The sequence below is a fragment of the Callorhinchus milii genome, unplaced genomic scaffold (genome assembly GCF_018977255.1).
Source record: "Callorhinchus milii isolate IMCB2004 unplaced genomic scaffold, IMCB_Cmil_1.0 Scaffold3, whole genome shotgun sequence".
NCBI classification, from domain to species: Eukaryota; Metazoa; Chordata; class Chondrichthyes; order Chimaeriformes; family Callorhinchidae; genus Callorhinchus; species Callorhinchus milii.
Genome location: NW_024704744.1, coordinates 51,943,140 through 51,959,071, shown reverse-complemented (window position 1 = coordinate 51,959,071; position 15,932 = coordinate 51,943,140). Strand labels below are relative to the sequence as shown.

The following is a 15,932-nucleotide window of genomic DNA, read 5'->3' as shown; positions in this document are numbered from 1 at the left end:
GTTATTGTAAATTCTTCACTTTGTGCAAAGGAATATTTCTGTGAGTTTTAGAGTTCAATCAATGCTTTCGGTGGAGATACTAACTGTTTTAAGTAAAGTTTATATATATTTCACACTCAGGTTCTAGACATGTCCAAACTTATTCAGCCAAAAATAGTAGAACAGAAGGAAAAAACAATTGAAAAGGTTCAGAGAGAGGCGACGGAATCAGCAATAGTCAGCATTAAATTGAAATTGGAACAAGAATTGTTGGAACAAGGAATAGGTAATTTGTTTCTAAAATGATTTCTTTAATCCTGTTTTTAATATGTTAAAAACATTTAGATTTTTAGTAATTGGATATCTTTGTTTTATTCTGTGTGAAGAGCACTATATGAATGCAAATTGTTGTTATTATGTTTGTTTTACTCTTAACATTTTAATTCTTTAATGTCTTTCAACTGCAGTAATTTGAAGAAATTTTATTTTATTAAATAGCAAAGTATAGCTTCAGTTGAGATGAGTAATAAAAAACTATAATATAACAAATAGTAACTAAGTATATTTTGTGAATGCATACAGAATTTGTCAAAAATAGCTCAAAGGCTGTAGTAATGTGTCAATATATATAGCTTGTGTAATGACCAACAGCACAAGTAGTTGCTGTTCCATTCCCACATACTGTACGGCTTCAGCTGGTGCACAGTGGAGCCTCAGATTGATTAATATTGTGAATTCTGAATAGATGTGACAGTCCATTCATGAGCAGTGGAATGATAGTAATAATAATCAAGGGAAGGGCTCTGGGACTCTACCCTGCGTGAGGGGTGCTATATAAGTGCAAGTTGTTGTTTTTGTTGTTGCTGCTATGTTAGTTAACTCCTACAAAAAGAAGCTGGATAAATATTGTAGGCTAGTTAGTCTCGCCTGAATGGTAGGAAAATATTGGGAGTCTGTTATATGAGAAAAAATTGATAAGCATTTGGAAATTAAAAACTGATTAGAGACAGTTAGTTAGACAGGATTTATGAATGGCAAAATCCCCTTATAATTTTAAAACCCTCCCATGCAAGGATAATTATTATTATTATTATTATCATTATCGGGTCTCCTTTAACCTATGGAGAAAACAGCCTCAGTTTTTCAATTTTTTTGATAAGTAAAACCAATGCAAGATTATTTTATTATTATAATCCTTTTGTTTAAGAAAATTATAATAATCCTTGTCTGCAGCCTCATTTTACAATAGTTAAAAATTCTCACTCCATACATCTTTCTAGCTGAATTGGAAACTCAAGCAATTCGAGACGAAGCTCTCTTGAATCTGGATATACCTGAAGAAGATGAAACTGAAGTAGACCAGATAGAAGCTGAGAGTAAAGGTGAAGTTTTTGTTGAGGTGCCTACCAGGATTTGTGAGGGACCCGGGAAAAATTTTAGATCCTGAGTCAACCCACTCACAGTGGAGTTAGGCTCAGTAACAACAGGAGCTGGAGGAGAGTGGCACCCGTTTGCACCAAGAACTGGAAAACTGGTTGAATTAGAATGGGAGCAGGGGAGCGAGTACGGAACCTCGGCATCCTGTTCGACCCTCAACAGTCCTTTATCCTCCACGTCTGTGCCATGACCCTCTCCGGCTTTCCCCACCTCCGCAACATTGCCCAGTTCGCCGCTGTCTTCCACCACAGGCCGCTGAGACCCTCATCCCACACGTTCATCATATCCAGGCTTGACTACGCAAACTCCCTGCTTGTCGACCTCCCCAACTCCTCCCTCCACAGGCTGCAGATCATCCAGAACTCTGCAGCCTGTGGAGGGAGGAGTTGGGGAGGTCGACAAGCAGGGAGTTTGCTGCAGATCATCCAGAACTCTGCAGTCTGTGTCCTCTCCTGCACCAGGCTCCGTGACCCTATCATCCGAATCCTTGCCCAACTCCACTGGCTTCCCATCACTCAGAGGATACAGTTCAAGATCCCGGTTCTCACCCTCAAAGCCCTCAATGGCCTTGCTCTCCTTACCTCTGTGTCGGATGGGCCTTCAGCCTCTCTGCCCACACCCTCTGGAACTCCATCCCACAGACCATCCGCCTCAAACCTCCTTTTCCTCGTTCAAGACCTTCTTAAGACCCTCCTCTTCGACTGTGCCTTCGAACACCCTCCTACTCTTACCCTCCCTGTCCTCCACCCCTCCTGATCCCAACCACCAGCTCAGGTCCGGATCCCTGACTATCCAGCCCCTTGGGACGTCCTCCTGATGCGAAAGGCGCTATACAAATGTAATTTGTTGTTGTTGCTCTGATTGCTACCCAGTAACCCTTGATGTAAAGTAGATACATTCAGTGAATATGGAAACTGGATCAACTGTGATAGCTCACATAGCTTGCCGGCACTCAGTATCAAGACTCGTTAATGAAGAAAGGCTACTTAAGCAAAGTCTCAGAGGATCGTTAAATATACCAATATAAATATATCCCGCCACAAGTCAGCAATAGAATGTTAAAGAGAGCAGAAACAAAACTAATTCATGGTTGGATAATGAAAACAAGAAGAGGACTTGATATATGCAACCATACTATCTAGTTATTATTATTATTATTGTGATAAGGCACTGTATCAAATACAATCAAATACTTCATAATTATTTATTATGAAGCCTGATGCAGACCATGCTAGGAACAACACTTGGTTAATATTATCAAATTTTCTGGAAAATGAATAAAAATATAATTTTAATTTAAACCAGTGCTCCAAATTTGTGGTATAAATTTAAATTAACTGAAAGTTTATAAAAACCTCATGACCACTTCTCATATCATTCCTAAGGAAGAAAGATGTGTGGTGAGTTTCTCCATCGGCTTAGCTGGGTTCAAGGTGACATGGTTGGCAATGGAATGTTAAAATCGAGTCAACCCTCGGTGGAGGTCTCTGTTGTCTGGTCCTGATCCAGATGGGGCCTCCAAGGCACTGTTGACAAATACCACTATCTAGCTTCTCAGCAGTATTTAGAGATACAGACAAGTGACTGGAGGTAGGGATTGTTTCCACTTAGTTCCTGTTAACTCCACAGCCAGAGTATTGAAGGGTGGAGTGATCCTTGCTGGAAAAGCAACAGGAACCTTACTAAGCAGTGCTCTCAATGTCAGGCTGTTTGGTTTTAGTTGGTTAAATTCTAGCAGTTCCCAGTGCACACTCTTTTGAGAGCCCCAAGTCTTGGTTCTCACCAACTTGTACTATCCATTGTTAAGTAAGCAATGTGTGTCCCTCCATTACAGACACAGTGACATTTCCAGATGCAGGTAACATACACTTGAAAAACTCTGATTCTAATATGGATATTCTTAAGCATGGTAATGGATTTCTGCATGTGTCAGACACAATGTTTTTTAATGCATTTTGTTTTTTATAACAAAAATCAAAGTTGCCTAATCCTTATGTCTAACTGTAACTTTTCAATTCAATTTAGAAGTTGAAGAACAAGACAGTCAGTCAAAAACCGTCGAGAAGCATAATGTTGCAGAAGAGCAGCAAATACAGAAGACAGAAGGAGAATTAACACCATCTGACATAGGTAATGGGTTTTATCTCTGTTTTTCTGTATTAATAAGGTGTAATAAGGTTAAAATTCACTCTTTTTGTGGATTTTGAATGATTTTTTTCAAACGACAGTGGAAGCCCTTTATAATGCCCTTCAGCTTGTGAATCTTGAAAGCCAACCAATTTGTTTCTCATACCCTTAAAAAAAGACAACTCTGGGTCATTGGGTTGTCACTGACATGACGTTCTGCGCACTGTGCATGCACAGGAAGTGTCATCAACAATGACCCAGTGATTAGAAATCAGATACTTTAATAATATTAATAATAATCCTTGCCATTGATATAGTGCCTTATCATGTCATTGAGATTTCTTAATATGTATGTCTACTACATACTCAATTTGTAGTATGTTGGCTGGCTTTTTGTGTATATGTGCAGTGAATGCAGAATTGCTGATCAGTAATTATGTCCATTTATAACACTGCAGGGGGTGCCACATATTATGGTCGTAGTGTCTAAAGGTACAGCCACTAATGGTGGTGCAGAGGGCTCAGGGAACTAACAACGGGCCTGTGTTAGCTGAGTGAAGGATTTGGGCAGAGGAGTGGTTCTAATAGGTCAGACAAGTAGGGGCGGTACAAGGAAACAAAGAGATTTGTATGTGAAGGTGAATTACTTGAAGTTCATCTCTTTGGAGACAGGGAGCCAGTGAAGCCTGGTAAAGGTTGGGATGATGGGCATGCAGAGTTTGGGACAGTTGAGAATAAGGGTGCAGAGTCTTGTATTAGCTAGACTTTATCAATGATGGAATTGGGGAAACCAGCAAGGAGTGCATTGAGAAATCAAGACGCAAGGTGACAAAGGCGTGATTGGGGGCTTTGACAGCATTGTAGTGAGAGAAGGTCAGGAAACAAATGTGGGGCATGAAGGACAGCTGAGAATCAAATTGAAGTTACGCACTGGTTCTTAACACAAAAAGTTTCAGTACAGGAGCGGTGAGGAGACATTCACGGGAATTAGTTAGTTGGTTGGTTACATAGAAATGTAGGAACAGGAATAGGCCATTCAGCCTTTCGAGCCTGTTCCGCCATTTAATTAGATCATGGCTGATCTGTACCTCCTTTCAATTCCAGTTTCTCACTTTCTTCCCATATCCCTTAATAAATCTATCAACCTCACTCTTGAAGGTGTGGATTGATCCAGCATCCACGGCCTTTTGGGGGAGAGAATTCCAGATTTCTACCACCCTTTGAATGGAAAAAATGCTTTCTGATTTCACTCTTAAATGGCCTTTTAAGAGGTTAGTTCAAGAGATTGTTCCTTTATATGTGTGTCTCAATTTAAGAAACATTTATTTTTATGATTTAGAAGCCATTGAAGCTGTTGAAGGTGAAGCTGTTGAAGGTCAAGACGCAGAAGCAAAAGGTGCAGAAGAGGAAATTAGTGAAGATCAGCAAGTGCAAAAGAAACCATATAAACCATCACTTCAAGAGATAGGTAATGAAATCTTTCAGATTAAACAATTCATTGAATGTTAGGGAAGGAGGGATGGGTAGGGGCCAGGGTGGGAGGAGGAGATGGGGTTGATGGAAAAGCAGAGGCTGCTGAGCGGATCTCCTCAACTTTTGATTCGAGAAAGTCCAGCATCACCTCGCAATTGGCATTGGAGGTGAGGATGGGCGAGGCGTGAGAGGGTGGGCAGAGGAGCCGGTTGAAGAGGAGCCTGGGATTGTCCTTGGCCTCCAAGATTGTCTTGAAGTAGAATGATGATTTAGTGGAGGCGAGGGCAGAGCAGTAGGATTTGATAAGATCCAGCCAAATCTGCCGATGTACCGTTAAGTTTGATTTAAGCCAGGTGCGTTCAGCGTTATGCATCTGTGCTTTAAGGGAGCAGAGATTGCTGGTGTACCATGGTGACTTACGTGAGTAGGAGACAGTTCAGGAAGAGAGGGGAGTAAGGGAATCAAGAGTGGAGGAGAGGGAGCTGTGGAGAAGAGTGACTAAGGAGGATAGTCATTGTGGAAGGAAGCCCAGAGGGGAAGGAGATCAGATGACTCAAAGGCAGCCGAGAGGGAGGGTTGGGGGGAGATTTTTTCCAGGGCGGTAGGAGATGGAGGTGGGTTGGGTGGTGGTGGGGAGAGGGATTGAGAAGTTAAGGGAGATGAAGTGATGGTCCGAGATCGCTTTGTTGATGATGATGATGAAGTCCGAGACAGTGACGCCCCGAGTGATCACCAGGTCGAGGGGGCGACCGCGGACGTGGGTGGAGGAATGGATGTGGAGGGAGAATTTGTGGGAGGAGATAGAGGAGAAGTCAGCAGAGATAGAGTGGAGGAGTGAAGTGAAGGTTGAAGTTGCTTAGGATGAGGAGGCGTTCTGAGCAGAGGGAGAGGGAAGATAGGAGGGTGGATATGTCGGGGATAAAGGTGGGGGAGAGCTTGGGGGTGCAATAAATAAGGAAATACAATCACTACACTTTACAGTAAAATCCTATGGAACACTTTGAGAAGTCTTAATGATATACTAAAGTACTTTACCAAATGCAAGGATTGTTATATATAAGTAGACATTTCAGCAAAGAATGAGGCCTTAGGCTATTTCTGGTCAGGAAACACTACAGCAATCCTCTGAGTGAACAAATTCCCTCTAACCTTGTCCCTGAATTTCTCTAGAACTATCCTGAGACCATGCTCATTTGTCACTGATTTCCTAAGTATAGGATATAATATTTTCCGATTTACTTTGTTCCTTCAGTCTTTTAAACACCTCTGTGCACTTAATGTCCTCTACTCCAGTGTGTAAAAACATTTTGCTAACCTTTCTTCCTACTTATATTTTGTCATACCTGATATCATCCTCGCATTCCTCCATCCTTATCTCCTCGACTGTCCAGCATCTTGGGATATCCTCCTGACATGAAAGACTCTATACAAATGTAAATTGTTTTTATGACATCTTTCCTGCAATAGGGAGCCTAATACTCTTAACTGCAGCCACCCGGTTTCCTTTACAATTCCAACATTTATAAATTCAAGAACTAATTCGCTTTCTTGATAGCCTTTTGCAGTTGTCACCCCAGTTTTAGTCATTTTTGTAGTATTTTCACTTCCACATCCCTCAGATCCTCCCCTCCACTTTTATCCTTCAGATTATCATTCCACTTCGTATTCCTTTTCTGAATATTATTTATCAAGGTTATATTATATAAATAAATTCAGATTTATCAAGGTTAAATTACATTAAATTACACCCAACCACTTTTCTAGTTATCAATGTTCCATTGCTGAAATGTTGTATAATCCACCAATTTAGTGTCATTAGCAAACTTGGATGCAATACAGTAAACCTAACATAGGCCAAATTAGTTGTGACTACACATTTAATATGATTTATGCAAAGTATGAGTTATATCAAACTTGCAAAGAATATAAACTCTTGAATGAGATTTGGGAAGATGTACAATTTAGGAGATTATATAATTTATACAGATCAGACAGACTTATGCAAGTTTTACTGTACTTTCTACACATCAGTCTTGAATGCAGGTCCTACAGATGAATCTCTGTAAATCTTCCAAACTCCTCTAAATGTTTTTAATTTGTCCCTCTTTTATGCCTTTGTTATTTTGAGCCATACATCTTATGTTTAGAGAATAAGTTGATGATTATAGGGATCTCCACTGTTTTCATATCATCAAGGACGCAACTCTTCCCATTTAATGTTCTGGTGAAAATATGTGATTCATGTGGTAATTTAGGTAAAACTCAAGAATATTTATCCATCTTCATAACTCCACTATTTATATCTGCTACTATTCCCAACAAGAGCCAAAATGCAACATACAATACTCATTACACCTCACTTCCAAACATTTACACAGAATGTAAAGCATGGCAACATGCCACTGAGCCAACTTGTCCATGATTCCCCACTGTTCTTTACTGCATCCCACACCTTTCTATTCCAATCTTCCTGCATTGCTAATTCCTAGCAAGGGGTAACCTCCCCTTGAATGCATCTACACTATCTGAGTCAACCACTGCTCTAGTAGGCAGCAAGTTCCACAATCTCAATATCCTCTGCATGAAGTAATTCCTCCTAAATTTTTAAATTCCTTTAAATTTCCTTTATGTTTGAAGATCTGAATCTTTGCTAACTTCTTTCACCTCTAAATTACATCATTATTTTTGCTTCTCTTTTCCTTGCTGTTGATAGAATCAACAACAGTACCGAGTATTATAGATAATAAAAGGTCTTGTTGAAGGGGCAGTCGCTGTAATGCCCAACCATTCTGTATATTTGAATATAGAACATATACCTAAAAAAAAGGATTTCAATAATAACCTATATTGCATACTAGAATCAACTAATATGTACAATTTGTTTTGTTATTTAGAAGCTATAAAAGCAAATATAATAGTACCAGAGGTGTTTGAGGATGACTCTCGGGTACAAGAAATAGTGGAAGAAGCTATCCAAGCTGCATTGCTAATTCCTATTGTGTTTCCAACTGATACCTACACTGAAGTATTGGAAAAAGCTATATCAGAGGTAAAACATAATATTGACATTGCTGAAGCATACACTTATAGTATGGATTTGATTGTAACACAGTTGCAATGTAGACTCCATTCACTGCACAAAAACACACAGAAAACCTGCTCGATTGCCATGTGTCAGTAGAGGAGAATTCTGGCTCATAGATCGTTGCCAGCATCATGGTGGTCATGTTGATGATGACATTGAATTGGCCATTTTTACTTTTAGTGCGGGAGCCAGCATACCCCATTGCCGCAAATCGGCCAGCCGGCTACACATTTTAGTTTGGGATTTTAGGTTGCTCCTCACTTTAGGTTGGGATTTTATGGATCCCAAGTTCTACTGAACCAATATTCCCCAAAATGTGAGAAATGGAAAAGGTTGAACAAGACATATGGTAGCTTTATGGTAGCAGATGCTGCAATCATAGAATTACACAGCATAGAAGGAGGCCACTCGGCCCACCCTGCCGGCTCTTTGAAAAGAACTATCCAATTCAATCCCACTTCCCCGCTCTCTCTCCATAGCCCTGTAAACTTGTCCTCCCCAAATAATTATCTACTTCTCTCTTAAAAGTTGTTATCGAATTGGCTTCCACCACCCCTTCAGGCAATGCATCCCAGATCCGAACAACTCGCTGTGTGAAAAGTTTTCTCCTCACCTCTCCTCTGTTTCTTTTAACAACTATTTTAAATCATGTCCTCGGGTTACCGACCCACCCGCCAGTGGAAATAGTTTCTCCTTGTTCACTCTATCGAATCCCCTCATAATTTTGTAACTTCTATTAAGTCTCCTCTTAACCTTCTCTGCTCCAAGGAAAATAATCCTTGCTTCTGTAGCCTCTCCTGATAACTGAAGTCCCTCACTCCTGGTAAATCTCCTTTGCACCCTGCCCAATGCCTTGACATCCTTCCTAAAGTGTGGTGTCCAGAACTGAACACAGTCTCTCGCTGAGGCATAACCAGTGTTTTATAAAGGTTCATCATAACTTCCTGACTTTTGTATTCTATGCCCCTATTTATAAAGTCTAGTATCCCATGTGCTTTTTTAACAGCTTTATCTACCTGTACTGCCACCTTCAAAGATTTACTTATATGAACCCCAGGTCTCTCTGTTCCTTCACCCCCTTTAAGATTCTACCTTTTAGCTTATATTGCCTCTCCTCATTCTTCCTGCCAAAATGCATCACTTCGTATTTCTCCCCATTAAACTTCATCTGCCATGTGTCTGCCCATTTCACCAGTCTGTCTATGTCCATTTGCAGTCTGTTACTATCCTCCTCACTATTTAATACTTTTCTTAACTTAGTATCACCTGGAAACTTCGAAATTGTACTCCCTGTACCCAAGTCCAGGTCATTTATATAGATCAAAGACAGCAGTGGTCACAATACTGACCCCTGGGGGACACCACTGCACACTTCCCTCCAGTTAGAAAAGCAACTGTTTACCACCACTCTATGCTTTCTGTCTCCCAGCCAGTTCTGTATCGATGCTGCCACTGTCCCTTTAATACCATGGGCTTCTATTTTGCTTACAAGTCTCTTATTATCTTCTGTATTTTGGACCTGATATTTATCATAAGTCTCCTTTTTCTGTTATATTTTAATCCCAATTTCCTTATTCATTCAGGGAGGTTTGAATGCCCTATTCTTTCCCCTGTGTGGGATTGTATTTGTTCTGTCCCCTAACTATCTCCTCCTTGAAGGCTTCCCATTGCTCGTTATCTGTTTTAGCTGCCAATCTTTCTTTCCAGTCCACCTTGGCTAGGTCCCTTTTTAACTCATTGAAATTAGCCCTCGTCCAGTTGAGTATCTTCACCTTTGATTGTTCCTTGTCCCTTTCCATAAGTACTCTACACCCAATGATGTTGTGATCACTGTTGTCCAGATACTCTCCTACTGAAACCTGCTCCTCTTCATTCCCCAGAACTAGATCCAGCACTGCTTCCTTCCTCATTGGGCTGGAAATATACAGATCCAGAAAGTTATTGTGCACACATTTCAGGAATTCTTCCCCCTCTTTGCCCTTTACACTGTTATTTTGCCAGTCTATGATAATTGAAGTCCCCCATTATGACTACTCTATTGGTTTTGCATCTTTCTGAAATCTGCTTGCAGATTTGCTCGCCTATCTCCTTCCCACTATTTGATGGTCTATAGTATACACCTAACAGAGTAACAGCACCTTTTGTGCTCCTTAACTCTAACCAAATAAATTCTGTTTTTGGACCCTCTGGCACATCGTCCCTTTCCAGGGCCGTAACCGTGTCTTTAATCAATATTGTCACCACCCCCTTCCTTTTTTTCCTTGCCAATCCCTGCTGAATACACTGTAGCCAGGAATATTCAGCTCCCATTCCTGCCCTTGTTTGAGCCAGGTCTCCGTTATTACCACTACATCATAACCCCATGTAGCAAACTTGAGCCTGTAGCTCATCAATCTTATTTGTCACACTCACATACACTCCAAGAACGACTTAGTCTGTTCTGCATTTCTCCCCTGTCGAATCCCTCCTTTTTCTGGATCACTCCTTATTACATTGCTATTCATCTCACTCAGCTCTCTATGTAACTTGTTTGTCCTCTCTAATGCTACATCCTGATTCCCTTCCCCCCTCAAAAATTGTTTAAACCCTTCCCCACAGCACTAGTTAACCTGTGAGGACATTGATCCCAGCCCTGCTGAGGGTTAACCCATCCACCTTGTACAGGACCCACCTGCCCCAGAACTGGTCCCAATGATCCAAGAATCTGAAGCCTTCCTTTCTACACCATTTCTCCAGCCATGCATTCATGTGTTTCAACCTGCTGTTTTGATACTCACTTGCACAAGGCACTGTGAGTAATCCAGAGATCACCACCTTTCAAGTCCTACTCTTTAGGTTTTTCCCTAGCTTCTGATACTCTCCCTGTAGGAACACAGCCCTTTTTTNCCTGTATGTCATGGATTCCAACATGTTCCCCTTCCCTCTGTAGAATGTTTTGCACCCGTTCCGTGATGTCTTCAAGGAGATGTCTTCAGGGAGGCAACATACCATGCGAGAGTCATGTCTTTGATTGCAGAAATATCTTTCACCATTGTGTCCCCAATGACAATTGCATTGACACTCTTCCCTGTGTTCCCCAGTGTATCCATTTGCTTTTGACTCTCCTTCCCAGAGATGTCATCACCTTGACCGGTATTCAGTACAGAACCGTTTGTGAGTGCCACGCTCTCAGTGAACTTCTGCATTGTCTGACCCTCTTCCTACCATGCCAGGTGGTCACCCACTCACTCTCCTTCTGAACCCTCTGTGGCTGTGGGGTGACCATCTCCTGAAATGTTCGATCCATGAACTCTTCAGCCTCTCGTATGCTATATAGTGACACTAGCCTCTCCTCGAGCTCAGAAACTCTGTTCTCAAGCTCGACCAGCCGGAGGCACTTCCTACAAGTGTTTGTCCAGGGCACACAACACATCCTGGAGTTCCCACATGGCACACATTGTGAATGCAACTGGTCTCAGCTGTCCTACCATATTTCCAGACATGTTTTATTATTTTAATTTAACTATTATATATTTTATAATTATGTACTTCTTTCCCTCTTTGCACCAAATTCCCACTCTCAACAAATTCCTGAACAGAACTCTCATTCTGTTCCACCTCACTCGGTTCCCTCCTCAAGCTGCTGGATTCTCTCTTCAAGTACTCGAAAACAGAAACAGAAGTCGCTGGGAACACTCAGCAGGTCAGGGAGAATCTATGGAGAAAGTAAAGTGAGTCAACATTTTGGGTTCACGACCCTTCGTCAGAACTGACAAACTCTTCAGCCTCAAACTCGAACTGACGAAGGGTTGTGGACCCTGCCTCCCCCCTTTCTGTTAGTTCTTAAAAGCCTCTCCCTCCCAACATGCCCCAGTTCTGATGAAGGGTCGTAGATCCGAAACGTTGACTCACTTTCCTTTCTCCATAGGTGCTGCCTGACCTGCTGAGTGTTCTCAGTGACTTCTGTTTTTGTTAATCTTATAGGGACAGTTTTGTTTATAATTGGCATGAAGGTATTTAAAAATAAGTAGTTAGTGTGCTATGAAGGTGGTGTCTTGTGAAGTCAGCTGTAACTCAACATTGAGAAAGAACATCAATGGGGGTGGGGGAGTCACTTGAAGGCTTCTTCATTCAGGGTATGCACAAAGTTTGCAATGATAATAATAATCATCCTTGCATTTGATATAGCGCCTTATCATGTTGTTGAGATGCAAGTAAGTAAGAATGGACCCAATTGTTGCTGTCTACTTTGGGTTGGATTACAATACAGCAGGTCTTCATCATCTTCCAAGATCTTGGATCTTTTCTCAACAAAATAAATCTGAAATGGAGCCAAATTAGGGTAACCTATCGAGTGTACTGTGCCTTATCAGAACTTTTGAATGTATCTTTGCAGCAGTAGTAGAGATACCAGGTTCATTTAAGACAAGAGAGGTCCAAAACAACTTAAGAACATAGACAAGCCAGAATAGAGTTTGGAGGGTATTCTCTTATGAAAACATATATGTCTCTAGTTTGTGCCTTCATTTTTTTTGATCTACGGTGCTTTTCAGAAAATTTGAGCTGAATTGATGATGGTGATTCCACTAAACTGATTCTGATTATTTTGGTTGTTGTGATTCTGGTAATCCCACACTAGATTCTTTAATCAAGGTTCTTGCACCTTTCCTATCTCAATCTTCATCGGCAAAGAAAATTCTGTATACCAACCCAGAAAAGTTCCAGTTAACAGCCATGTGGTTAAGAGGAGACATTTCCAAAATCAGGCTTTCCCATCTCTGTCCTGCTGGTATCTGGAAAATATGTCATAATTACAAATTGCTCTTCATTAAGGAGTCTAGCTACCTGTTATTTACTGCTTTAACATTTTGTATCCCTTTGATTAAAATCATAGCCTAAGCTAGTTCATGTAGCAGTTTTTCATGCTACATCCCATCTTGATTGCATCGTGATTATCATGAAAAGATGTAAAAGTTTGATCGTCTTCTGGTGGTTATTCCTTGAGATCTAAATCTAGTTTTTCATCAACATATGCATATGCATATTGTGGAGTCCTGTAGCTCAGTGGTTAGAGCACTCGCTTTGCAAGCGAGAGACCTGAGTTCAATTCCAGGCAGGGCGAAGCCTTGGGCAAGTTTCCTTACTCCACACGCCTAATAATAATCCCTCCAAAACAACAAAAAATAATAAATTGGTCATTTTCAATCCATGACTGTTTGTGGGACATTGCTGTGCGCAATTGGCTGCCGCGTTCGCCCACAAATATACAGTCAATTCACTTTACAGTGTGTTCTGTGAAGCACTTTGGGACGTCCTCCCGACGTGAAAAGCGCTATATCAAAAGCAAGGATTATTATTATTATATTATCCCATTCGAAGGTATTGGCTCTTTTGGTCTTAAAATTCCTATCACATTTGTCTTCCATCAACTGGTGTAAAATGAAAAATATACAGGTACCAGGAGAACCGTAGTGAAATCTTGTTCTTTATTTTCTGTTTCACAGATTTCTGAGGAACGTAAAAAAACAAACACGCAAGCTCCTGAAGCAGGCGGCTGGGTGCTGGAAAATTTTCCACAAACAATAGATGAATGTAGAACTTTGCTACACTTGGGTTTTGGCCCTGATACTATTTTCTTCTTAAATAACAATGAGGAGGAAGGTGAGTGAATTAATTACTATTTATTTTAGTAATAAAATTATGTAAGATATTTTAAAAGATTACTCAGTTGCCCTCAGTTTCAACACAATGCATTAGAGTAATAACACATTTATACCTGTCTTTTCCCACATAACAACAACAACAACACCCTTCACCTGAGGCAGTGTCTCAGAGCGCTTAATGTGTATAATTGTTTATACTATATAAAACTCAAACATTATTTAACACCGCAAAGAAACACAGACCATTTCTATGACTTAAGATGAAGGAGGATACCTGAGGCCCAGACTCTTTTTTTNCTGATCATTTGAGTTAAGGAAAGATACTGCTCAGCCATTGAATTCCATTTCGCTTAAGATTATATTCTTGAGATAAATCCCAATCTGATTTGTGGAGGTGTGATCCTGTTACCCAAATAATGCTTTACATCAACTGACTTTTTGATACCTACTGTGTATAGTTGTTTATAAACAGTCTTTTACATAGTTTTAAACGCATACACAATGTGAATACAAAGGATGTTGGAAAACAGAAACATTTTTTAAACTTTAAAATTTGTACAAATTGATATTTGAAGTTTGAAAACCAGCTGCTTCACAAGATTGGTTTGAATGAAGAAAGGCCCTCTAGCTCATTTGTTCTCATAATTCCAGAATATCCACCCTACCATCTTCCCATCACATCATTTTTTAATGAATCCAGATTCCTGGCAACCTATTCTGGGCATTAATTACCCTCTGAGTTAGGAAATATCCTGTCCCAAAGGTATTGTTCTGGGTTTACTTTTTCAATCTCTTTTAAAATTTCATACTTCTCTCTAAAGTTAATTAAAAATGTTGGTCATCAATCCATGATTTGTGGGACACTGTGTACAATTAGCTGCCGTATTTCGCCCCACAGTGTAGACAATTTACAGTATATTCTGTGAAGCGCTTTGAGTCGTCTCAAAGATGTGATAAGGCGCTATACCAAACGCAAAGATTATTATTAAAATCCTCCCTAAAATGTCTTCCTAATCTCAACGAGACTTTCATTCCTTCTGACTGCTTTACTCTGGTCATACCTATGCATTCAGTTTGTTACCATCCATTTTCAGATTAGACAGTATAATGTTTGGGCCTACTTTGAAATTTCTAAAATGTTAACTGTGAGGCAGGCCATGCAGTGAGTTGGACAGGATGCAAAGTGCGCTATCCGACTGTCCTTGATAAATGCCACATTTAGTGGGATCTGAAGGAGCACAAATATCACAGTTTCACACCAGGTAAGGCCCTTATGGTGGAGTCCTGTAGCTCAGCACTCGCTTTGCAAGTGAGAGACCTGAGTTCAATTCCAGGCAGGACGAAACCTTGGGCAAGTTTCCTTGCTCCACACGCCTAATAATAATCCCTCCAAAAAACAAAGCAATAATAAATTGGTCATTTCAATCCACAACTGTTTGTGGGACATTGCTGTGCGCAATTGGCTGCCGCGTTCGCCCACAAATATACAGTCAATTCACTTTACAGTGTCTTCTGTGAAGCGCTTTGGGACGTCTAGAAGACGTAAAAAGCGCTATATCAAATGCAAGGATTATTATTATTATATCTCACAACAACTGATATTGGTCCTAATCCATAAGACAAACACCTTATGCTGGACTAGCAACGGAGGGCCTTAACAGCTTGTGTTTATGAATCTTATGCTCCACCGCATTCACTGACAGTCTCAAAAACAATAAATTGGAGCTGGAAAAACTTGAGTGCAAAACATGCGCGGGAACCTGCTCATTTTATTTTACAGGGATCTACATGGAACTAAGGTTTCTGCATGCAGAAGGATGATACCAGGGCTGGCAGGTTACTACTATCAGGATATACTGAATAAGTTGGGCCTTTTTCCATTAGAGAAGAGACGGTTAAGGGTTCAATAAGGTTAACACAAATAGGCTGTTTCCACTGGTTTGGAGTCCATTACCAGAGGACACAAATAAAAGATAGCGACAGGGATCTAAACAACAACTTGTATTCATATAGCGTCATGCAGGGTAGTGTCTCAGAGTGCTTAATAGTGGTGGAGTTTGACATCGAGCCAGGGAGAGAGAGGAAGTGACCGTAGGCATGGTCGAAGAGCAAGGTCTTCAGGTGAGGTATGAAGATGGGGAAAGAAGGGGCAAGGTGGAGGGATTGAGGAAGTGAGGTCCAGAATTTTG

General features: G+C 40.7%; 1 protein-coding gene across 1 annotated transcript in view; it reads left to right on the top strand.

Annotated features, from left to right (window-relative positions):
* Positions 1-15,932, top strand: part of ak9 (adenylate kinase 9) — a 76,456-nt gene that overhangs the window by 19,404 nt on the left and 41,120 nt on the right. Inside the window, exons 13-18 of the mRNA XM_042333189.1 lie at positions 121-265; positions 1,260-1,361; positions 3,442-3,546; positions 4,883-5,011; positions 7,911-8,065; positions 13,585-13,741. Coding sequence (XP_042189123.1) covers positions 121-265; positions 1,260-1,361; positions 3,442-3,546; positions 4,883-5,011; positions 7,911-8,065; positions 13,585-13,741 — 793 coding nt within the window. The remainder of the gene's footprint in view (positions 1-120; positions 266-1,259; positions 1,362-3,441; positions 3,547-4,882; positions 5,012-7,910; positions 8,066-13,584; positions 13,742-15,932) is intronic.